The 25,919-nt window shown below is 39.3% G+C and overlaps 2 protein-coding genes across 4 annotated transcripts; one reads left to right on the plus strand and one right to left on the minus strand.

The window, feature by feature from the left end:
* Nucleotides 1-2,991: 2,991 nt before the first annotated feature.
* Nucleotides 2,992-8,699, minus strand: e2f4 (E2F transcription factor 4). Of its 2 annotated transcripts, none has more exons than XM_083894206.1 (11): nt 8,400-8,699; nt 6,522-6,631; nt 5,552-5,713; nt 4,904-4,947; nt 4,737-4,801; nt 4,459-4,638; nt 4,173-4,245; nt 3,899-4,045; nt 3,659-3,706; nt 3,511-3,555; nt 2,992-3,156 (listed from the first exon to the last, which is right to left on the minus strand). In XM_083894206.1, exons 1-11 carry the CDS (start codon nt 8,562-8,564, stop codon nt 3,041-3,043), a joined length of 1,155 nt encoding a protein of 384 aa, XP_083750332.1. In that variant the 5' UTR covers nt 8,565-8,699; the 3' UTR covers nt 2,992-3,040. The 2 variants fall into 2 exon arrangements, with proteins under 2 accessions (XP_083750332.1, XP_083750331.1); XM_083894205.1 differs by having other exon boundaries at nt 4,447-4,638.
* A 2,844-nt stretch (nt 8,700-11,543) lies between these two features.
* Nucleotides 11,544-24,745, plus strand: ferry3 (FERRY endosomal RAB5 effector complex subunit 3; the record flags this gene model as incomplete). Of its 2 annotated transcripts, XM_083893366.1 has the most annotated exons (13): nt 11,544-11,724; nt 12,371-12,516; nt 14,779-14,960; nt 15,436-15,535; nt 15,639-15,763; nt 16,686-16,792; nt 16,901-17,098; nt 17,912-18,047; nt 18,682-18,740; nt 19,922-20,124; nt 23,368-23,425; nt 23,631-23,698; nt 24,653-24,745. In XM_083893366.1, 13 exons carry the CDS (start codon nt 11,544-11,546, stop codon nt 24,743-24,745), a joined length of 1,656 nt encoding a protein of 551 aa, XP_083749492.1. The 2 variants fall into 2 exon arrangements, with proteins under 2 accessions (XP_083749492.1, XP_083749493.1); XM_083893367.1 differs by lacking the exons at nt 11,544-11,724; nt 12,371-12,516; nt 14,779-14,960; nt 17,912-18,047 and having other exon boundaries at nt 15,449-15,535; nt 16,901-17,102.
* Nucleotides 24,746-25,919: the final 1,174 nt, after the last annotated feature.

A 25,919-nucleotide genomic window follows, 5' to 3' on the forward strand; every position in this document is an offset into this window, starting at 1 on the left:
TAATTAACTTGTATAAGGATAGTCAAACTCTAAGTCTTATTACTGATTTATAAACTACTCCTAGTGGGGGAGTATTAGTTTTGATGAAAACAAACAGACACCATAACTCTAATGTTAAAACAAAGCTGGTTTGGTGTAAATAACACAACTACAACTTGTATCAATAATAGTCAAACACCAGCTCTACTCAGCTGTGGTGGCCCCCTAAATCAAATTCAGCCTCGGGCCCCATAAAGGCTTGGGACGGCACTGCTTACACCTCATCCTAGACTGTGGAATCACAGGCAAGACCTCAAGTTCCGACCAAACACATATTTTGGGGTTTTTAACTGTTTTAATTTTAGAAAGTAAGTGTTAGAGAAAGTGGGCCTGAGAGTGTTGACAGGAAATGAGGGGAGGAAGAGATAGGGAGCGACGTGCAACTCAAGCGTACGCTGGGGTTTTTATATCAGTATGTAGAAATGTTTTTTATTCAGGACTGAAGAACAATTATCTTTTTCAGCTTCTTAAATGTGAATATTTTCTGGGTTCTTTGCTCCATACCATACAAAAATAATCGTTGGATGCTGTAATGAGGCCTTGAACCATACACTGATGAGTTTAAAGACTAAGACTATGACTAAGACAGCCACACGGTTGTTGTATAATACACCAAACTAATAGATCTCCACAAAGTGAGCTATGTGGGATCTTATTGTTTTTAATTAATTCAAGAACTTATTCATTTTATATACTTTAAATAAGCTTTTCTTAACATTGTGACACGTCAAACGGAAAGGACGCTACACAAAAACATAAAGAATACCAAAGAGTTTATTCTGTGTCATTTGATGCAACTACATCTTTACAATAGTGAGCCTGTTAAAATATAAACAACCTGTAGGTTTGCGTCTCACATGCCTGCACACGGACATGACTCAACTGCTAAAAACGCTACAGCTGCTCACGCAAAGTCGTCCTCACCACCGGTCACCGAGCGTGAACCGAGATTCTGTCCACAGTGATGTAAAGTGCAACGATGAGACAAAAAATGCTTCGACTGAGCAGGAAAGGTTTTGTGGATAAATCCCTTTTCAAAACGTCAAGTGTAGCTGCAAATTGGTTAGCAACGTTCATGTCATAATATATCTAGCAGGTATAAAAATAAATGCTATTCTATACAAGCGGTAGAGAAGGATATACACGATTCATACTGTACATACATACATACATGTGTCATCCTGGGCAAAAAACAGGATATTGTTACACAAAGTGATTTTACTGAAGAAATAAAAGCACCATAGACAAACAAATATCAATATTGTACAGTTTGGCTGGTAACCAATCACCCATCCCCTGCAGAGAGAGAATATTTAAACTTTAAAAAATCTAATTGTTGATTATTGACAAGCATGAAGCAACAGACTGGATAAGGGAGGGGAAAAAAACAACATAAACATGACATAAACAGTAACTGTGCCAAATATACAAAAACATGGTCATATTTAATGACACGATGACTATATGCAAGATAAAAACATCAAAAATACACATCCTTTTACATACAAATGAACAGAGTACAATGGTATTCATATACAAACATTATAGTTAAAAAAAAAAGCAATCACAACAACATTTAATCTGGTGGGGGGGGGGGGGGGGGGTGTAATCCTGATGTACACCACTTAAATTGTACAAGAAAAATCAGAAAAGTCCAATCCTGACTAAAGGCAAGCTTATTTATTATTTCTCTTAATAATCAAACTACTCAGTTTAAGAACACGGTAGTTATGTGGAGTTTACAAGAGACATTTAGATTTTGTTAAAAGCTGTAGTAGCAGTAGTAGGCTAACTCTTTTTGGTGAGAAGAATAATTCCAAGACAATATTTCATCTAAATGTACATCGAGAAATCTGGGAGATAACGAGACTCCTGCACCTTTCTTTGGGCTCCGTTTCCAGACTTGGGGGAAATCAGGCTAACGACTGTAGACTTTGACTAATCGCAGGGCAGCACTCATAAAAAGGCTCGTCTATGAAGCAGATATTTGCAATTCAAGCATTAGCAACAATCGCCTAAGCTTGAGTGCAACTTTAAAAAAAAAAGGAAAAAGTTTAAAAAGAGGACAATACGTGCAATAAAACCTGTCAATATGGGCGGAGAGAGATTGCTTCATTTGTTTATTTGAAGCAAGTGTCTACTACTGATGAATGAAAATGGTATCATTCTAAAACTTCCCCCCTTTGCCTGGTATTGCTTTCTTTTGGTCCGTGGCTTATTACACAATAAAGTTCATTTGCATCAATAGCTTAGTTTAAGATCATCGTGCAGGAACTGGAACTCAGCAATACTTTACTTTAGCACTTCATTTGTGTCGGGAAACCTTTTTTTTTGTATTTTTTTGCTCTGCCTGTGTCTCAAATGTAGTTCATAATAAAACAATAATCTTTGTGAGATATTACAAAATATATATTCTCTATGTACATGAGGACAGTGCATATTTAACCAGTTGTGTTTTGAACTCATTCAAGCCACAAGTGAGCAGCTGCCTGGGAGATGAAGGCTGTGCTCTGATAGGTTTCTTTCGTTCTTTCTTTTCCTGGAGGTGTCTGACTTAAAATAAGCAAGTGTTCAATTCAAAGACAAGAAGCAGACGCACACAGACTCACAACCACACTCGTGTAAAGTATGCTTACACATTCGCTCACAAGCACACAGGAAAGCTAATACACACAAAAAAACGTGAAGATTTATAATACACTATAATCCAAAAATATAGTCATCTGTCTATATTTCGTTTGACTCCTTGGAAAAGCAGTGAATAAAAATGTTTTGTTCTGTATTTCTTCATGAGGCTGTACATCGAGCTACCGTCTGACCGAGCTCGGTTTGAGCTCGCCGTGTCGGTGCAGAGGTGTCCTTGAATATTGGCGTTCCCCGCACACCTCTCCTTACCTTCCCTCCCTGACAGCGATGGGAAAAAACTTGGTACACAACGAAGAGAGAGAGATCAGCATGTGAGGGCAACTGTTTTCCTTGCACTGACAACAGACTCGGGAGGTCAGAGGTTGAGGATAGGGACGTCGAAGAGGTCGCACAGGCCTTCTGTCTCGTCCAGGTTGTAGATGTAGTCGTGGTCGCTGGGTGGAGGGGACAGGCGGAGGAGCGGCGAGAACACTGGAGGTCAAAGAAAGAAATGATGACACATACATCATGCGCATGTCTTCAAGAGCCTCTTTGTTACATAGGTTACAAAAGGTAGTTTCTTTCACTGGGCCTACGTCTATATTACTACATTTTCCATTTGAAAGCAGTGTTTTCAGATAAAAATCATCTCTGTCCAAAGACAATTACAACTTCAGAAGTAATCTGCATTCCTAAAACACCCTAATGAGAAACAACGATGTTGAAAATTTATGTTATGAGACTTTTTGTTCACAGCTTATAGTCCATTAGAAGAGAATGCAGGGAACAGCATTGTAATGTGGATAACAGGCAGTCGATGCATTCTTAAACAAAAAGCAAACGTACCTTCTGATGCCATTAAATCCTCCAACAAATCTCCACTCATAATTTCTGTCAGAGAGAGAAAGAGATTGAGGGAGGAAGCAGTGAGTAACTGTACAAGCACTGGAGGGGGAAAAATAACCAAATCTAGAGAAAACAAAGAAGTTGTTACCTTTTGTTGGGTCAAACATTTCTGAGAAGTCTTTGGGGAAGTCCAGCACTAGAGAGAAACCAAAGGTGACGGTTAGGTGAACAAAAAGAAGAGGTAAGTGGATGTAGTTGGTATAATTAACATTTCACAAAAGCTGAACAGTCATGCATTGATCGATTCCACTTTGACATGTACAATAACAACTCTGGAATCAAGATGTGCCCCAATGCCAGCAAAAGCCTGAGAAACTGAGGAACTCACATTCAGAGGGATCCGACTTAATCGGTTCAAATACCGCCGAGGCGGACGAGGACACAGACCCGTCTAATGACGCAGAAGACTGCAGTTGCTGAGTGACCGCAGCAGGTGTATCTGTTGTTGGTGTGAGCGGCGCGGTGCTTGTCACTTCTGAAAGCAAGCAAAGAGATGAGACACTGTGAATGACTATGGTAATAACATTGTCCAGTTTAAAGAACAATAACAAAACATGAGACGAGGTATTTATGTTATAGGGGAAAGTTTATTTAAAAGATACCTGTTACTGGTGTTGATGCTGCTATTGAGGCAGGACCAGGCTTTATAGAAGCGACTGGAACTGCTTTAGGGACCTGAGGAGTGGAAAGATGTACAAAGGTCATAACGGTGCATAACAGTGCATAACAGTCTCATTCAAGAGGCTTCTTCACTTCGTGGGCTGGTGTTATTTTGCCTGCTTTGTTCAGTGTAAGTAAGCAAAGCTGGCATTAAGAGATAAAGCGGAGTCTCATTAGAGACACTTAACAAGTATGCTCTACATAGTGAATGCTAACATTTTTGTGGACCTGGGAGGCAGCGGCGGCGATAGGTGCTGGTGCTGGGAGGTTCTGGAGGACGTCATCTGGAGGAGGGACGGGCACAACGACAGGAGAGGCACTAGACGGGTCCTTGTTCACCAGCAAGACCTCGATGGGACCAGATGAACTCTTGAGACGGATCTGGTATTTCCTTTGACCATTGAGGATCTGGATATGAACAAACAAAGACGCAGTCTGAGACACAAGAAGGAACAAAAAGTGGACTTGACATCGATATATATATGAAGGGTCCAAACACAACTTACAGACTCTGGTATGGGCACCTCTAGTTGTGTTCCAATGGGCGCACGAATTGCAAGGAGTGTGTCACCTGCCAAAAAAAGGTGGTTATGAGGTTATGAGTTATGAAAAGGTTGCAACAAATGCAAGAGTAAAGAAACTGAAAACTAGCAAAGTATAGATGAAAACATACCTTTGAAAGCTCCACAGAGGTCTTCATGTTTTATAAATGCCATAGTATAAACGTGTTAAGGGTCAGTGATGTCAATGGAAGCAGTTTATGTTACTTAACTAGCAGGTTTTCCTTCAAAAATGTACAATGCCAATCCGAAATAACTTGAAATAATGCAGGTTATTGTCTCAGACTTCTATCCCTGTGTCTAGAAGACGACTCTCTCTGACTTTCATGTCTTATAGCGGTGGAGTGCACCTTCAAATGACCAGGACAGAGAACCTAAATATGTGCGCTTTGGCTGTCAAAGCAGGCAGAAGCTGTGGGGATGTAGAGTATGGGCCATGGCAGGATAATCCACTATAAGATGCCAGATGGCATCGCTATTGGGTAGGTTTCACTGTTTTGTCATGGTGTTTACAGTTGCTGTGTGCCACCGAGTGCCATATGCCATTGCAAAATGTTTTTACTGTATGTCGTTCTTTTTATGAGCACCTTATCCCGGGATGACACAGCCCCGGCTGTGCATCAGTACATACAGTTGTTTGGAGTTAATAACCTGGTTCTGTCCTGAGCCGATTTTAGAGCCTGCAAATTCATGAGATGTTTTCCATGTATTAAAGTATTACAGACACATAATGACGACAGTGTGCAATCAGTGAAGGATATGGACTATTGTTGGTGTCGTCTGTGACGTTCTTGATGCTCTGTTGGACCCAGACTCTCTGCTGGTCCAGCTCATTTTCCCTGAGAGCCAGATCATCGAGCTCCGCTTTCAGATCGATCAGCTTATCTGCAATCTCCCTGGTGTTACAACCTGGACCGACGCCCCTGAAACACAAAGATGCATTCAGGCTGCGTCAGGACAGACAAAGACTAACTCATGTACACATGCATTGCTCGACTTATCTTGACTTGCTTAAAGTCCACCTTGCTTAAACTGTGTGGCATTCACAACCAATTTCATTTGAAACTGGAAGCTACTTGGGGTCAGGACAGGTTAGTTTCTGGGTGGGATCAATCCAACATTTATCCATCTGACCCATCACCTTTATATTAGAGCCTAGATATGATAGATATGGCTACACATAACATATTTTTTTTGCAACTACTTATATATTACAACTTGTATGATTTTTTTCCTTCACAATTCATTAGAATTTTGATTTTTAGATCTGTTTGTGAGTAATAAAAGACCAAAACAACAATAAAAAACGTATGTAATAACACAACTGTCAGAAGTGTAATGTACAATACTGAGCAAAGCCAGACTTTCTGTGATAACGTTCATATCTATAGCTCTGCAAGAGCAGCCGGATGCAGCCTCTTTTCTATTTGTTAGACCACTTTGTTTGTGTAATCATGAAATTATAATACAGCGACGACGACTTCTTGATAAGAAATGTGCAAATGAGATTGTCAGTTATAGAACCTGAAACAGCCTCATGTAAAACAGTCCTAACAGTCCCAGTCATGAGCATGTTTATCATACAGATTCAATAAAGGTTTTGTAGCACTTCACTGAGTAAGGTCATATTTCAGAGAAGGACATCAAAGTTTGTACTCAATTGTGTATTTTGTTTTGAGTAAGTATCTAAAGTATAGTTATTGTGTGATTTTACTAAAACAGTGAACTTACTTCCATTGGATACTGTTCTTGGACTTCTTCTCTATAAGTCCAATTCCCTCCAACACATTAGTGATGTCGTAAATGCGGCGTTTCTGCCGCACTGCCAATGTGTCTGCAGCCTGGATGACAGGACAAAAGCAATGAACATACAATAGAGATAACTGCCATTTCCTTTTTTTGTACAGGCCAACAAGTTCAATGCTTCAAAAAAAAAGAAAAGAAAAAAGGATGAGGTTTTACCACCCAAATTAGTGTCATTTAAACTGTCATGACAGCCCAATGTGTTTATAAAAATGATAAGCATATGGCTGGTGCTGATAAGTCTATGCTTTGACAGAGGGTGCTGCGAGTGCACTGTGTTCACAGACCCGTTGAATGACAGCTAACTTTAAGGGCTTCTATTCAGTAGCTGACGTAACAGATTTATGATGTATTAATGAAGGCGTCAACTTAAGTGAGGCTGTGGGAGTCGCAGACAACAAAGGTGAATGGCCTTTTACCAGACCTTTTATTATTCACGCTTTAGTGCAAAACTATTTTAAGCCACAGTTCTCAAATTAAATTCTTGAGTCTAAATATGAATTATCATGGAACAATCATGCCAATCTCTATTGTTTAAGGTGAAGGACAAGACATATCTTTAATACGTTTTCTGTCTTTAGCTCAGTGTTGGATGTTAAATAACATCTGTGTCATAACACAAACCAATATAGGGTGTTTGGATTCGGATGCAATTTTCTGAGGATGTAGGTTATGGCTTGAAAAATAAACGATTAGATTACGGTGGTAATCTAGACAGGGATTAACAGTGTTTCTTTTAAAAGGATTGTTAACCTTGCAAGATATTGACACTGGGAAAGGAAACTGTGACCTTGGTGGACGTTTCCACTCCAAGTGTTTCCTCTCCCTTGGGCAGATGAAAATGGGAGTGAAAGAAAAATGTGCATGTGACTGGTATTTTATTAGTATTATTAGTTAGAACACAGTGCCACCATGAGTGTCAGCAGCCGTGAAGCCAATCGGTCTGCCAAGTCACTGAGGTCACAGTGTGAAAAAGAAACTGTTCTGTTATATCAAGTAATGCTTGGCTGGTCAAGCTGCCATCTGGTTATTTTAGAAAACAAACCCCAAGCAGTGTTGCTATTACATTGCACTTTGGCATGTATATCATTTTGGTTAAATAAATCTGGGATTCAGATTAAACCTGGTTTACCTGAACATAAATATTACATTCAAGATGTATTAATTATTGGACTTAAGTGTCAGACTGATACTATAAAAATGCTGCTCAGCAACTATGCTATAATATGCAATAAATGTGTTATACATTATGTCAACAGTTCATTAAAAATATGTTAGCTAATAAATGATCTTACAATATATATACACATATCATGTTATTTATAGCTGCGCCCAAGAAAAAGAAAAACAGTGTCCATGAAGCACGTACATGTTTTTTGAATGAGTGAAAATTAACCAAAGAAGAATGTGTTCTGAAATGACCACGATGTTAACTCATCAGAGTAAAGTTGTTCATGTGTGAAGAAGCAGTTAGCTCACATGAGAACGACAATAGCTGACCCACTTTTAAAACTTTGAATCCGCAGGGGGCAGAGTCTGAGGGATCGATCTGATTTTTCAAAGTCCAGGTTATAATCTTTGATTTGCATTTCTCCGCGAAGCGTTAACATAGCATGTTACGAGCGGGTGTTGAAAAGTAACTAAGCTACAAGTAGAGTGGTATTACCCATTCAAATTAGCCTGTCACACGGCTAGGCTAGGCTAACAAGCTGAGCTAACGAAAGTGTGTATGTAGCCTAACGACAGCGGGCAGGCTCAACATGACATGTGCTAGCTAACAACAAAGACTACAGACTGCATGCTCACAGCTTTCAGGTCCAACACTCCGTCCTTTGCCTCCTGTAGTAAAGTCACAAACTTGGTGGTGAGCAGCCCTAGGCTCTTCTCGTGTCTGCTCGGGGTCGGTGGCTGCCCCGAGTCTCCCACTGCTCCCAGTTCGCCTCTATTACTGGCCGACTCCAGCTCCATCATCACTCGGGACCAGTTCCGTACTTCCCCCTGCCTCCCCGACCAAACCCAGTCAGCGAGCCCAGGAAAGCACGCCCCACCGCCGCAGCGAGATAAACAGAGGGCCGGGGGAGAGTGCGGCGACTCGTAGATGTGTAATAAGCAAGTCCGACCTTTCGAGCTCCAAGTTATTGGCCCGAAACGAGCTGAACAGACTGGCTACAATAATTCAATGAGCCAGCTTTCTGTGGAGAGAGCCGTTGGCCACGCGAGGTATGACGGGACGGTTCAATCGTCAGAGGGAGCGTGTGCAAATAGTCGCACACACACAGTAGCGTATAATAAAGTAAGAGCGTGTTAATAAAAACCTTTAAAGTCAACAAATGGTTACTAACCCACATAATTAGCATGTTGTTGTTATTAATTAATATTCTGAAATTGTTACTCGCTATTTTTTGCGTGTGTTTAAGACATGGGTTTTTGCGGATTTTGAATCAAGGACCATTTTTAGTGCGTTCCCTGCCGACTCAAACTTGAAGAAGACACACACGCGCATATATGCTCGTGCACGCCGGAAAGTACGCCTCCCAAGACTATTTGTATTATATATAATATTGAATAAAAAGCCACTTAACACAAATGTTTCATTGTCTTACACTTTTTTTTAACACGAGTGTACAAATATACAAAATACATGATTAATTGTAATTGCTTTTTATCAACTGTATGTTTGAGTTGTTGCTTGCAGAGATGTTATAGTATGAACAACATTGAGTTAAGGCCAAAAACCAAGCGATACAATAAGAAAGTATGTATAACATATAAAGCTACACTTTCTATAACATAAAATAAGACATTCCTTTATTGGTCTCACATTGGGAACGGTGCAGTGTTATTGCAGACCATATTTACAAAACATTTCATATGTTCGTTCTTTATTTTCTTATTACATAATGAATTATATTATGATAATGTTAAATTGGGTAGCCCCAATTATAGTTCCCCATCCATGGGTTCCTGCCATGGATGTATTATAAGAACTGGACAGAACACCGCCTCCCCTGCCTTGGTGGCCACTCTCGGTACTGCAACAAAAAAAATACTCATTGGGCCCAAAAACGAATTTCCCATTGAGCACAATAGCAAAAGAGACGCATGGAAAAGTGTCCATAGGACACTCCGAGACATGGACACAAGCTTTTATAGATCTTTGTATTCTATATTGTTAATTAATGGAGTTTCGTATTCGTAAAACATTCCAAAAGGCCATAAAAGTCCACAAACATATTATTTCCAGAGTGACGTCACAACTGTGTTCGAGCATACAGTAAATAACTAAATAAATAACTAATATATATATATATATATTTTAAAAAACTGCTCTATCTCGTTCTTAATACATCCATGGTTTCTGCACGATCCACCAACCAGCCGTCTGGCCAGCAGGGGGAGACAGTGCCCAAGGAGAGCCTTCAATCTGTGATTGTCGACAGCAGATTCGCGCAATAGTATCTAAATATGCACTTTTTCGCAAATTAAACCATTTAATAAAATGTGATGGTATTTGTTTTGATTTTTAAACACATACTACATTAGTAATGATATATTATACATCACAAAAACACACCCAGTAAATAGAAGAAAGTGCTTCTGCCGACACGTACTCTGAACTGAAGCAGGTAGTTCGTCAGCTGACTGTACCAAAACAGCAGCGCCGTGCTTTCAACAACAGGAAATACACTGTCCATTCATACCCAGGCAAGTCTGCATCTTATGACACTTATATGAACACAGAGCCCGCAGATAGTTTGATATGTTGTGCCTATCCCTTATTGTTATTATTGTTGTTATCTGTCATTCGCTTGTTTCCTAAACGTTAGCTCTACCGCTAGCCTAACCTGGAGCTAATTCTGTATGAACGTAAACAGGCTAAACCTAGCTGCTATAGAGCAGCATATAACATGAAAAAAACACATGTCCGTTAGACTTCAGCAAGATGTTTATTATAATGAATAGTATCTCTGTGTTTATTGTACTTGTACATCACGATAAAATAGGATACGATACTTGGTCCATGGTACCACATCACGATACAACGATTGTGTGATAATAAATATATTTTGCAACACAATCATATTGTGATACATCACGATTTCTGTCTTCTCTATTTATTCATAACATAAAGTCTATGTATTTAACGTGGTTGGTGCTCATAAATGTAGCTTTCTCTATCACTGATTATCGTATTGCATGAGGAAGGACAATATATATCACCAAATCGATATTTTGACCCAATGTGGTGTCAAGGATGGGACAATAAACGATATTATCACACAATCATTCAGATCGTGATGGATTCTTGTTGTAGTAATAATAATATTCATAATAATAACAATGGTTGTGAATCCTTCATATTTCACGCATGGGAAGAGAAAATACTGGCAACATTGGAGTGATTTATTTTGAAAGTTAGAGTCTGCATCTTTTTCCCGTTAATTCCTTGACTGTACGATTTATCAGGATTTAAGATTTTTATTCACTTTAGAATGTTCACTAAACATATGTATGTTGTTTGGTCCAAAGTAATTGTGACACTTTTCTCATGATAGTCATGATTGATGAAGGGTTTTTTTGTTTGTGCAAAAGTCTCAGGACACCATGAGCACTGTGTTGTTTTTCTGTCTGTCAAATTCTGTGATCTTTGGCCATTTGGCTTGGAATTATGTAATTGAGAGTTGGTCTCATATATCAGCAAAGTTTCTATCTATTAAACTCATACAACATGTGTATGTAATGCTCAAAGTTGTTGTTTTCTGCAATAAAGTGTATGAGCAATAAATACGGTATGGTCATTATAGCATTGCCAAACAATGTCTTATAATCTAATGGTGGCTTAAGCAGGTTGACAGGTTTACAGAATTAAACACAAATCAGTACTGTATTTCTACCCGTGTTAATTACACCAGTTAACATCTGTCTCTTTTTTTTACTGTAGCTGTGACCATGAAGAAAAATAAAACCAAATCTGGCGGGGCTGCAGAGAAAGAGTTTGTGTTCGAGTTCAGGGCAGGAAAACACAACTGTGTCCTCAAGGTGCCTCTCAAGTTTCCTGTTGAAGAGAACATCAGTGACCTTCACGGACGCCTGATGCTGCTGCATAAAATACCCTGCTACATCGAAAACGGTAAGAACGCAGCTCCTCGTATACCTTTTTAATATCCATGCATCATTCTCTTTCACATTTCTAGGGGTTATTTGGTTGGTAATACGTTTGGTGTAGGTTTCTCGATTAATCGAGTAATCCTTTGGTCCTAATATTCACATTGAAGAAGATGAAAAATCATCTGAGAATTCAGGAAATGTGAAAGAGCTGAGACAGAAGAGAAGAATTCTGCATGTAATAATAATAATAATAATAATAATAAAAATAATAAGAAAAACCTCTGTTTTTTTTTGTTTTCAAAACATTGCATGCAAGTTGCAAATGTGATATCATATGCCTCTTTCATCTTAGCCAGGAATTAGGCAAATAAAAATCATTATTATAACAGGTAATATCAGACTGGTGCAGGGCAGTACCCTCTGTCCTCACCAAACTTCTCTATTTCATACACCTCAAATTTGTAATCCAAATCTACACAGTTGGAACTGGGAAATTTGAGATTTAGTTTATTTGAAATGAATCTAGAGAAATAAAGTCCCTTCTCGTGTCCTCCTGGGAGAGAAACACTGATCCCAGCAGGCATGCTGTTTGTTTGAAATCTGAACAGATGGAAAATAACCAACTCATTTATTTATTTATTTTTTGTTTCATTTTCCTCGTCCCACAGAGCTAAAAACCTCACTTTCCAGCTTCATTGAGAGCGAGACTATCCTGGATTATGACAGAGAGGCAGAGCTGGCCCTGCAGAGACTCACAACAGGGGATGTGGATGTCAACCAGCTCACCAGTGCTTGGACCAGGTCTTACATGGAGGTGATCACACATTTCAAAGCGTTAACTGTGCCTGAAATCCACCATCAGTCATGTACCATTTCATTGATTTACAATCATGAACTCTTTTTGCACACGATGCCTGAAAGAGAACTCATTTTACATTTAAACAAAATCACGACTGTTGTACACTGAAGGATGTGAGGTTTTAATAATAAGATATATAATTTATTCCTCAAGTAAACTTTTACTATGTTTCTATGGACAACATTAATCTGATTAAGACAATAGTCTGAATATTACAGTGTAATGTAAATGGATTAATTAGATTATTTGAACCTGGATAAGGTAAAATTCAGAAAAGCAATTATCAGATAATAAATAATGTGCAGTACCCTGATCTATAGGTGGGGAAAAAATAGATACTGTGAATTATGACTATAATATTTTGCTTTTTTTTTTAGCATATAAATGTTTTACTAATGTTGCAAATACACATTAAACTTTTTGTGGGTGAGCATAACAAAAATCAATTGACATTTCCGTCCACTAGATGGTGCCAAGTGCTCACTCTCACTACAGCTGAGTATCTTGCAATATATGATTTGGCAAATACTCAGTATTTTGGCTTAAATATAAACCATAAAAACAAAAAAAACCTCAACAACAAAAAACATACAAACCAGAAAACATCAATATTTTAGAAATCTTTCAAATTGTATTTTTATTTATTTGGCAATTACCAAATTAAATTTGTATATCTAAATTTGAGCTGGCTCTTTAATTAATAAAGGATAACATTCAACCACTAAAACACATTTTTCTGTTCAGGAATGCAAGTAAATAACTATAATTTGACATATTTATAATTTGACATCATCATTTTTTTTTTTTTTTTAAATTATGAATAAAAATAAGCATTAAAAATATAATTTCGGTTAAAGAGCTTCTACACACGGGTGTATTACAGAAACATAAAAATGATTTAGATGATCTCCAATGCAGCTGTGGCATAAACCGTACATTGGTTGGTGGTCTAATAGATTTTGTTAAGCACTGTACACATTTCTAAAACTTAATAACCAGTGAAAATTGTCTATTTATAAAGTGTACATGACCCTTTTATTCTTGGCAGCTGTTCCAGAAAGTTAATTTCAGACCATGGCGTCTCAACACACCCCGATTGTATATCCACTACTCTTGTGTTTCTGTAGTAGCACAGCTGAGTGTTTTCGGAAGTGTCCCCGAGTGCTCCTGCTTACCTCGGGGCGGACACGGACCATCGGAGCCATTTCAGATGAAGTAGTAGCCCAGCGTTTGTAAATTGGTTATTCATGAGTTGTGAGAAATCTCATTCCGTCAGCCCACGTGCTGCATTCAGTGTCTCTCTGCCTCATTACAGCTGGGTACACTTGGCTGCGTTTTCGTCCCAGCGATCCACTACGTGTTGGTGGTTTCACACATTTGATAATGGAGTCATCACTTTCCCTTACAGATCAAATTCAAAATAAGGCGAGAATGGAGGTGGACTTGTGATTTTCTAATTGAATTTAACGGGCTGTCGGTTTGGTTGATTTGATTTCAAAGAGAAGCACACATGTATACTTTGCGGTCACTTGCTCTAGGTGTTGAAAAAAAAAGATTGTGGCTATCTCACTTAATGTTGTGAAGCACCTCTGTCCCACTGCACTCAGACATTTATTACATTTGGCTTCCACTCAACATTTTACTGCAGCCACCCATAAATACACATGGAAGCTTTCCAGAATCCACCGTGTTTGGGGTCCGAAGATTCCTCAACTTGTATAAATAGAGAAGATTAGACGCTAAATATTGTTCTGTTGCTCTAATTGTAGGTCATCAAATGTCCTGTTGTCAACTGTCAAAGTGCATCAGGGCAAATGGATCATTTCCTCAATTTCAAAAATTCATTAGAATTATTCCTTAGGAGGTTTGCAAATATTTTCAACGGATCCTTGTTCAGGGTGATGCTGACTATTATTATAGAACATTTCAAGTCATTTCAAGATACTTTTTGTTTTTTTGAATGAAGTCACCACACTGTCAAAGTGAATCAGGGCAAATGGATAATTTCCTCAATTTCAAAAATGCATTAAAATTATTCCTTAAAAGTTTGCAAATATTACATTGGATCCTTGTTCATTGAATTTACTGTCATAGAGGAGTAAATATTTAGATTTTGGAAGCTGTAACCAGTCAGTGTGAACTAGAGAGCGGGTGCCACTTTCAAAATAAGAAAAAAACTTCACATATTTCTTCTCTTTTCCTTTGCGACCGTCTAAGACGACCCTGGAGCACGCTCGGCCCGAAGAGCCCAGCTGGGACGAGGACTTTGCCGATGTTTACCATGAGCTGATCCACTCGCCGGCCTCAGACACTCTGCTCAACCTGGAGCACAACTACTTTGTGAGCATCTCTGAGCTCATCAGTGAGAGAGACATGGAGATTAAGAAGCTTCAGGAGAGGTTGGTGTTTGGGATTCATGTGTGTTCATTTTTGTACCTATTACATAGTGTGTTGTATTCAGTCATGCTATGTACGTATTAGAGGGCGATTTTGACTCAAACCCCGACACAGTTGGAGTCAGGTGAAGTGTACTCTGTCGCAGTGGTTGCCGCCTTTATTTATGGTTTTGGCAAATGTTATTGTTGCTTCCGGGAGTCACAACACAAAATTCACACCCCTTATCTATCTCTATTATTAACTCCTGTTGAACTGTAACTGCTGATAAATATTTACATAAACCAACCATTGGTGTTTATTTTGAGCTGCTGTGGAGGGAGAAGGAAAACATCCACCAATCTATATTTTCAGTCAAGCAGCTTTTAAATTCACACTATTTTACTCTATTTTTCACCAAAAAAAGATGAATATGTGTCCAGTCCTGCTCCAGTATCCGTGTTCTAGTAAATACTATATATGTTCTTTTTTTTCTTCAAGACAAGCAGCTGAAATGGACAAGGTGATGCACGAGCTGGGGAACACTTTGAGTGACCACGACGTAAATGCAGTCGCGTCGCAGCACTTCGACGCACAGCAGGTGAGAGCCTTTCTGTTCACCGCACACTGTTCATGAATAAAGATTTCTTCCTTTACGGGTTCAGATCATTCAGTCATCGACACATTGTCTTGTTCTACACCAGGTGCTGGAGAACAAGTGGGGCAGCGAGCTGAAGCAAGTCACCTGCATTCAGAAGCAGGAGTACCAGGAGTGGGTCATCAAGCTGCACCAGGATCTGCAGAAATCCAACAACAGCAGCAAAATCAAGTGAGTTTTGTTTGTGTATAATCTTTGAACAAAAGAGCCTGTTAACAAGTCTTTATCTTTGCACATTCCTCTGATGTCTGGAGAATTAGAGAGTAGCGAGAGATAGATAAGCAGCAGCAGCGCCGACACGGACGAGTGAATTCTGCACATGAAGCAGCTTTGAGTTGGATTGTCAAAATAAGGCAGTGACAGAGCGTCACGTCTTTACCCACTGACGGCGCGGCTTTGGCTTAGCTGCTCGGGCTTGTCTGGGTGTTTTTGAGATTTATTAGCCTCCATACTTCATTTGTACTATGAATGATCACGCATTGAAAGAGCGATAGGGTGATTTAAAGAAAATAGGAGGACCAGCTAAGATGCAGCTGAGGAGGAGAAGCTCACAAATTGACCCATGTACAAAGCACAGGCAACATTTTCTTATTCATTATAAAGGTCCAAAAAACTCACCTTAGTGATGATCGATGTTTAGCTCCCGAGTATCAGTCACGACTGATCTAATGGGGATTGTGAAAAATGAAGCGCTGCGCATTTCTGATTTAAATCCAGGTCTAACTGTCTGACCCTGTATTTATTGGCCTTTTCATCAAAACCAAAACACAGAAACCACCAGACTAAGAGTTTCTCCAACAATGTGCTGACTCCGCTGTGGTGGGACTTAATCATTTTTCATGAGCTCTCCGAACAGTGATTCAACTTCTTTTAAGTGCTTAACCTAAAAAGAAACAGGAACCGTATTATTTCCTTTGTTTTATTTGTCCGTGACACGTGAAACATAGCCGTAGGTGTTGGGAATCGTCATAAAATATGCCTTTAATTAAACTCTTCAGGTTGTTTTCTGTCGCTGTGTGTCGTGAATTGCCGTATTTGGTTGTAAAACTTCCCTTGACTGGTTAGTTTTTCTTGGATTTCTATATTTCTATAGTGAGGAGATTAAGGTTCAGCCCTACCAGCTGTCAGAGCTGGAAGATTCTGGCTCGAGGATGTTTGAGGAGCAGCCTCAGCTGGAGGAGAGCTTCACCATACACTTAGGTGACTCAACATTTTCCTCTTTGCCACGATTCACACACGTAGCTTCATCATTTCAATGCATGTTTAATGTTTACTTTGTGTATTTGCTGTTATTTCCTTATTTAACAGGAGCTCAGCTGAAGACGATGCACAACCTGCGGCTGGTGCGCGCCGACGTGCTCGATTTCTGCAAACACCGGCGGCACGGCAGCGGCGGTGCAAAGCTGCGGCGGCTGCAGACGGCGCTCTCGCTGTACTCGTCTTCGCTCTGTGGTCTGGTGCTGTTGGTCGACAACAGGGTCAACTCGTACAGCGGCATCAAGAGAGGTCAGTGGACATTCTCAATATCACATGACACCGGGATAATTCATGATGTTCCGTGGAAATGCAAGAATTGATTTTGGCAGATGATCCTGGCAATAATGTGTTTTCTGCGATCGGATTGCAATCGGATAGCGCCTGACCATTTGTAAGTAAAGGTGTAAATACACACGAGGATGGATTGTTATTCGATCTACAAAACCACAATGAACTGAAGTGTAAATATAACTCTCCACCAATAAAAACTACATGAGCAGAAATACACTACCGTTCAAAGGTTTGGGGTCACTTAGAAATGTCCTTATTTTTGAAGGAAAAACACTTTTTTTTTTTCAATTAATATACTGGATATAAACAACTATTCTAGCTGCAAACGTCTGTTTTTTAATGGAATATGTACATAGGTGTATAGAGGCCCATTTCTCTACAGTGTTCTAATGGTACATTGTGCTGATGGCGTTAGAAGGCTATTGGATGATTAGAAAACCCTTGAAAACCCTTGTGCAATGATGTGAGCACAGCTACTTTGCTGGTTCTTTGATGAAAGCAAAGTTAATAAAAATCATTATTTCTAATCTTGTCAATGTCTTGACTATATTTTCTATTCATTTTGCAACTCTTTTGATGAATAAAAGTGTGACTTTTAATGGAAAACACAAACAAACCGTAGAGTTGACCCCAAACTTTTGAACGATAGGGTACTTAATTGAGTTTTTATTTTGGTCCTTTTTTTCCAACAATTCACACAGTTGGTCATATTTTGATGTTGTCATGTGAGTTTTTCATTCACACTTCTTCTTTTCCTGACCTCTTTTGTAGATTTTGCAACCGTGGCGAAGGAGTGCACAGACTTCCACTTTCCCTGTCTGGAGGAGCAGCTGGACGAGGTGCAGCAGGTGGTGCTCTACGCCAGAGCACAACGGAGTAGCAAGAATAAAGACCAACCTGGTGAGATGTGGAGCTGCGTTTTCTTAGTGCAGCCACAGGTTTCATGTGCAAACACTGAGGGGAGGAAAAATGAGAAAGAGAAGCTTTGTGAGGCCGCAGGTTATACGACTTTCATCTTAGGTGTACAGCTCATCTCAAAATGTGAAAACGAAGAGTTGGCTGCCAGGACGTTTTTATATTTTTGCTAGATCACCAATGTTGTTGTTTACATGGTGCAGGTGGCTGTTCCACCACAGCTGTGTTTGTTTTTGCAAATTATACCAAATTCTACTCACTTTGACGATGATCTCTGATTTAATTTGTGGTTTGGCAACATCAAAAATGAGTGAAAATGAAGTATAAAGTATAAATATACAGATTACTATAACTGTGTTGGACTATGAAAAGGAAAAAAAAAGTTGGATTCCAGCAGAATGAGAGTGGGATTAAACGGACAGGAAATAGCGGACACTTTACATCACTGTTCACAAGTTGACAAAGGACAATGTCGAGATCCTTATCACAAAGTGCTGCACAGAGTAGATCTGTATATAGAAACTTAGTCTTACAAGCTCAAAAGCCTACATTAGAATACATTAGATTTTCTTTTATGTGATTTATACTGAATGTTTTTATGTCATTGCTATTACAGAGATTCCAAGGAACGGAGGCGATGATAAGAGCAAAAATGTTGAAAGGAACCCTTCTAACATCTTACCAGGTAATTCTTATCCATACTGTATACTGTTGTATATTCTCTTCACATGAGTAAAAGATAAAGCCTGGGTTGGCGACATCATTTTTTCCATGTTGTTGAGAGAGAATGAGGGCTTGAGACCTCTGAGCTCTTCTTTCCAGCTTTTGGGGGGAAATCCGGCCCCGTGATGATGGGAGACTTTGACCAAACACAGGACAGGAAATGTCCACGTCCCCTTCAGCGATATCGAGTGCCTACACTTGCAATTCATCTTAAACTGGTGCAATGCCTGACTGTTCTCTTCTCTTGCATTTCTTACCCAAACAACTGGTGCTCTTTTAGTAAGTCACATGACAAGTTTGAAGCCTGTCAAACGACTAACAGACAGTTGAATGAAATATCCACTGGTGTGAGATGTGGCGAAAGCAGCTCCTTTTACTAATATGTGTTGTATTTCCTATCCTAACAACATCAAAATCGGTACTGCACACATTTGCGCCCTTAGTAAGTCACCTGCCAAGTTTGAATCTGGTCAAATGAACCGATGGACATTTATGCCATTAACAGACAGACGTCCTTTGCATTTATACACTCTTACAAATAGAAGTGGAAGTATAACCATATAAGGTTCTTTGGTTTGTCCTCATAGGAGAACCCTTTTGGAGGGTTCCACCAAGAACCCTTTTGAAACCCTTTATTCAGGAAAAGGGTTTTAAAGGGTTGTCTGGATCAAAATGGTTCTTACTGGAACCATTAGTGTTACCAAGAACCCTTGAAAAACCCTTTCTTTGGGAAAGGGTTTTTCAGAACCTCAGCCCTTGTAGAAGGACCCCCCTTATTTCTTAGAGTGTAGATCCATCCATCTTCTGCTGCTTTATCCTCCACATGAGGATCAGACCATCACAGGGCAACAACCATCCATTCCCACACTCAATTTAGAGAGTCCAATTTGCTTAATCCCCAAATCTCCAAATTCTTGGAGGAAACTGTGAGAGGAAACCAGAGAACCTGGAGAAAAACCACGCTCACACACAACATGCAAATTACATGCAGAAAGGGCCACATTTATAGATAGATATAGGAAAAAGAGTCTAAAATAGAGTCGGCACAGTTGTTTAGAGATGGAAATTGACTTCACAATATTGTTAAAAACCCCTCTTGTCTTCCATTTTATAATAATTTCTATGGTTCCTCTTCCCCTCTAGGTGAGTTCTACATCTCGCGGCACTCCAACCTCTCAGAGGTCCACGCCGTCTTCCACCTGTGCGTGGACGACAACGTCCGCTCGGGGAACATCACGGCACGCGACCCGGCCATCATGGGCCTCAGAAACATCCTGAAGGTCTGCTGCACGCACGACATCACCACGGTTACCGTGCCTCTGCTGCTGGTCCACGACATGTCCGAGGTAAGAATAGCTGTCGTAAACGCTTGTGATGATTGTGATTACGTGCATTCCTTCCCTCCCAAACACACGCTTTACTCATTAGTCGTCACGCTTGTTCTGTGTCGGGGCTGACGTACAACAGGATTACTGTAATATAATAATGTGATCATGAAACCATTCGACCATCATCATAATTTAATTTTACTCTTTTGACAGTTTGTTTGCTTTAAAAAAAAGTGTCTCAAAGATCTCAACCAGTGGTACTTGCATCCCATAATGCCATTGTATGTGAAAACTGTACTGGATATACAGCATTGAACTGTGTTTATTGTGATTCAAAGAGCATGATCACCCACAAAGGTTAAATTAAGTAAGTAAAAATAGAATTTTATGCGATTAGATAAGTTAAAAATAGACGGCTCAGAGCAGCAATAATAAGATAATGGTTAATTGGTCATGAATAAGTGGCTAAAAAAAACTATAAAAACTGAAATAAGAGACAAGAGAGTCCTTTATTCATCCCGCAGTGGGGAAATTTACAGCAGCAAGACAGTAAAGATAAGTATAATAAATAATAACCATGCATTAACAAGAACGGTACAATATAAAAAGATATTAACACTGAGACTATATAAAAAAAAGTTAAATATAGTTAAATAGAATAAAATATATAGTGTAATAAATGGTTATAATAACTTGTTTATGGTATGTTAGTATGTGTATTTTTTTTGTATTATTATTTGCCATTTTTGATAATTGGCTGATTATTATTTACTAATTATTATTATTGTATTATTATCATTATTATTAAATAGTGACATTTTATCACATGGAGGGAAAAAAGAAAATTGGCTAAATATGGAGCCAGAAAATGTAATTATTGAACCCATTGAACCCAAAACCCATATTTTTTTTATTTTCATTCTCTATTTTCCACTGTTTTCCAGCATGTTTTTGTTCTGTTCAACAATATTAGATGTTTTTTAAAATTCAGCACCAGAATTTGACTACACTCTTAGAAATAAGGGTTCCAAAAGACTCTGCAAGGGCTGAGGTTGACAAATCAAGGCTTTTTGGTAACACTTTTTTGATCCAGAGAACCCTTTAAAACCCTTTTCCTGAATAAAGGGTTAAAGGTTCCACCTGAAGCCAAAAAGAGTTCTCCTATGAGGACAAGCCAAAGAACCTTATATGGTTCTACTTAGCACTTTTATTTCTAAGAGTGTATTCCATTCTGTGTTGTTCCTCTCTCTGCATATTTCTCTTATCTGCTTCGGTCTTTTGTTTGTAATCGTTTGAAAGGCTGCTGCTGGCTCCACATGTTTTCTGAGACACTAATGGATGTAGTGACACTTTTCTCCTCCTCCTCCTCCTCTTTTTCATTCAGTTTTTGTTTGTTTATGCTCTGCATCAACTCAGCCTGGCTTTTCTATGCCCCGATTATGTGAATTGGAGCCTATTACTGAGCATATCCCGGGTTTGACAGCAGGGTCAAAGCAGTGAGAGCAGTAAACTTGTTGTGTTTACTTAGTGCCTCTCACCGTCTGTGCTCACACAGTAGTAGAGAGGAGAGGACACAGAGAGCCTTCTAAGCTTGATTTAATCACAGTTTTAGGCTAGATCTATATACGGTTGGTTTTTCTTTATGGAAATTGGAAAATCACATTTTATTTGGTGTGTTTTCCCTCCCATAATGAACTGAGAATCCCCATGAGATGGAAAGTCAATTCTCAGCGAGGCTGCTGCCTGGAGTGCGCTCGTGCCACAACTTGCCCCAGTGCAATTTTTCTCCTCATGTCTAATCATAAGCCTTTTGTTTACATAACCAAAGCCTTCGAACTTCGGAAGCCTCAGGAACCAGAGGATCTTTAATTGATAGCTTCTGCTTCCAAAACTTTCCATCCGTCTTCTCCTTTTCTCTGCTGTTTTCCACTTAGCGGGGATGCTTGCCTGTTTCTACATGCCTATTCTTGTGTTTTGGCATAAAGTAGTTTGTCTGGATGAACTGTTGACTGCAGTTAAAAGACTGTTTTAGATGCTCAGGAGTTGCCCGGCGATACTTAAAGACCTGTTTTAGAGTTTGCGAAGAGGAAATTGAAACCGCTTCTTAATTTAGGGTGGCAGTTTTGCACACGGTGACTCACAATTTGACATCTGTTCTTTTATTTTTCGCGTCAGCTGCTTTACAGCAATTTAACAATCTTAATTTCACACTATGAGGACTAATGACTGTAAACTCTAGCTGACGTGGACCTTAACATGAGCCTCGCTGACACTTCGTGGATCCAGTTTGTTGAGTTGGAATGAGAGCAGCATGTTTTCCACGAGGTAAAAAAAGGGGCTGGCGGGACCTCGATGAGGTCACTGCCAGCAGCCAGGAGGCAAACACTTAAAACTGACGGCAGATGAGACGTGACGTATGCGAGACGCGACAAACACACTCTCATTCTAATTGCTGAACTCAACTCCGGGTCACATGACCAGAGTTTGAGTTTGACCCAAATTGGCTGAGTCATGCAGCCTTTTTTTTTTTAAACAGCTCATTTTTAATCATTACCAGTGTCATTTAGAATATATTTTGTAGTTTAATTGTTGTATTTTCTTGAACGTCAACACTATTTTTGACACAGAAACAGCGCTTAACACGGGGAAACATGCCCATACTGTACATGCCTGAATGTTAATGTATATGTTAATTAATGTACGACATTATAAAAAACTGTCGAGATGAAAGTAGAGCTGCAACTAACGATTATTTTCTCGATTAAACGATTAATAGTTCGATCCATAAAATGTTAAAAAATGTTGATCAGTGTTTGTCAAACCTGGAAATGATGATGTTCTTGAACGTTTTTGTTTTGTCCACAAACCAAAGATGATTCAGTTTTAATGATTTCTTTGTTACATGGAGCAAAGAAATATTCACATTTAAGAAGGTAAATCTGTCAGAAATCTAATCATGGAAAAAGCTTCAAATGGATTAAACGATTTCCAAAATAGTTGACAATTAATTTAGTAATCGATTAATACACATTAAAACACATTTTATGATTCACATTATGTGATTTCTTTCTATTACATTCTATTCACAGAGTCAATCTTTGTGCCTCTTTTAGACCAGGGTGCACATCATATTAGATTAGATTTGAGAGAAATTCACTTGGATTGGGAGCAGACAGTACTACACTATGATATAACATAAGAAATATAAAAATATGCAAGTGTATTCATTGTTCTCCTTTCTCTTTTTGTGTCTCTCTACAGGAGATGACCATACCATGGTGCCTAAAGCGAGCTGAGCTGGTGTTCAAATGTGTCAAAGGTGACGTGAATGTTTGACTTTAAGCCAAGTTAAAGAGTTTATTAGCAATTGTGCTCAAATTAAAATGTGATCTATCAGTTATTTCTATTCTTTTCACTATAAAAGCATAATCAACATGTTTTTAGGATTAGATGTGGTATTTCAAGTATAATTTAGAAAAGATTTTGGTGAAATTAACAGTTATCTTAATGTGTAACATTCGCAGGCTTCATGATGGAGATGGCCTCGTGGGATGGAGGGATATCACGCACTGTTCAGTTTCTGGTGCCAAAGGTAAGAGAGCACAATGGACCCACACCTGTATTTACAGGGAGAAAATTATCTATTGAGTAATATCCCGCGAGCGAGGCTTAATTTTAATTAAAGGGGATTAAACCAAAGCACCATCTAAGGCCTTGTGCGTTAAAGGGACACCGTGAGCACACACCTTTGAAAGACCGCATGAAAAATAATGCGATAAATCATAAATTACAGAGCTTTCGCTTCATATGACCAGTGATTACAGCTCTGTGATTAAATAAGAAATAATTACACTGTGGAAATCCACGTCTATTATCCAGGGTCTCCTACTATATTTGTAAGATTCTTAGGAAGATAATCCGTGTAAAATAAAAGATTTTCTGCCAATGGTGACCCTTAGTCCTGGTTGAAAGATTATCTTAGGTGGATGTTGTTTACCTATAGCTCTTGTGGTTTGTCAGGACAGCAGAGGCTGAAGCTTGATCTCATGCTGACAGGTTAAGATGATAAAAAAATAAAAAAGAACGCCGGCATCAAAGAACTCGGAGTGAATTGGCTTCCTGTCAACTACATGCTCAGACATCATTCAAAACAGCACCTACTGAGACACCATTGTTTTCTACACCTCAAACACACACACACGGTGGCTAAATATATTCCGATATGCTGAGCGACGCCAGGTGCTGCTTAAAGATTAATAACTTGACATTCTTGATTTGATGGATCGTAGCGCTCAGGATGACACAGTACAGACACCCGGGTCGCCGATAAAGTCGCAGCTGCCGGAGCAGAAATCATTTCAGCGTCTTGACAATCGTTTTCCCTCGGGAGAGAAAAATTCGGCGACGTTGAGCGAACAGCTGGCTGTGCACCAAACTTTGGGGCTTTTAATGGCCATAAAATAAATGAAACGCTGTCTAATGTTGACATTGTGTGGTGGCGGCGCCTTGTTGCTCACTGCTGCGTGTTGTCTCTTTGTGTGCACAGAGTATCTCAGAGGAAATGTTCTACCAGTTGAGCACCATGCTGCCTCAGATCTTCCGCGTCTCCTCCACCCTGACTCTCACCTCAAAGCACTGACGGATGACGCAGACTTCCTGTAACGGCATTGACCGGCATGTTTCTTTTGTTTTTAAAGTTAAGATTCCATGACTGAAGTTGCACATAACTCAAACGAATGGTAAGAGATGAGCTCTGATTGGTTTTCATGGCATTACAGCACACTTTTTATGCAGTTGATGAGCCTTATTATTATTATTATTATTATTATTTTGCACTGTTCAGTGTTTTTCCCAGTCCTGGTCCTCTGGGACCACTGAATCAGGTGTGTTGGAGAAGAGAAACATGTAAAACGTGCAGTGGACTACGGTCCCTGAGGACTGGGATTGGGTAAAACTTGGTGAAGTTTTGTGTCCCAGCCCATCATCCCTTCCAAGTGTTGGAGAACATATGTAGCGTTCAGTTAGTGTCAAAACTCTTATTGTGGCTTATTGTAACATTTAAGTACACACTATTAGCATTAGTTAAGCATGATTAAATATTGAATTCATCACTTAAAACGCATAAATACTCATTAGTATGTGGCTTATAAACACAGCTATAAATGTTTACTCATCCCATCAGCTGAGAAACAGTGTCCAAATAGCTGCTGTCGTCAAGCAGCCAATCAGCATCCACCTCCAACACCGCCAACACTTCAGCACATGAGTAAACCATTTACAACTGTGTTTATAAACGACATGCTAATGAGTATTCATGCGTTATAAATGATGAATTCAATATTTATTAGTGTAGTGCAAATGGTTAGCGCTCGTTAACGCACGACACGTTTCCATGACGACTGACCAGAAAAAGACGCAAATGACACGACACCAGAGTCCAGGCACCATTTACCAGTTAGCTCCGTTAGCTGCATTAGCTCCATTTAGCGCTGGTTAGCGCGCCTACAGTGGAACTGGAGCAATCTGTTTATCAAACGAAAAGAGCAGCACTACAATTAACCAGCGTACCTGTGTACTGCGTATGTGTGCCTCTGTTTTTAAAGTTTAGCGTTACTTTAGATACTCATTTTAACAATCCGGAGTCACGTAAGCATGATGTCACGCGCACCTTTTTCCGGTCAGTCGTCATGGAAACGTGTCATGCGTTAACATTGACGCCGTTAAACGCCGTTGACACATTAACGTTTGACAGCACTAATATTTATTCATGCTTAACTAATGCTAATAGTGTGCACTTATTATAAGGTGTTACC

The sequence above is a fragment of the Microchirus variegatus genome (assembly GCF_963457635.1).
Source record: "Microchirus variegatus genome assembly, chromosome: 8".
NCBI classification, from domain to species: domain Eukaryota; kingdom Metazoa; phylum Chordata; class Actinopteri; order Pleuronectiformes; family Soleidae; genus Microchirus; species Microchirus variegatus.

What these genes read in the sequence shown, in the direction of transcription:
- e2f4 (XM_083894205.1), bottom strand. Translation starts at nt 8,564, where the DNA reads ATGATGGAGCTGGAGTCGGCCAGTAATAGAGGCGAACTGGGAGCAGTG. An exon ending in GACGACACCAACAATAGTCC is followed by an intron (nt 4,948 to 5,551) that starts ATATCCTTCACT and finishes ACACGTTTATAC; the next exon opens with TATGGCATTTATAAAACATG. An exon ending in CCTCTGTGGAGCTTTCAAAG is followed by an intron (nt 4,802 to 4,903) that starts GTATGTTTTCAT and finishes TTTTTTTGGCAG; the next exon opens with GTGACACACTCCTTGCAATT.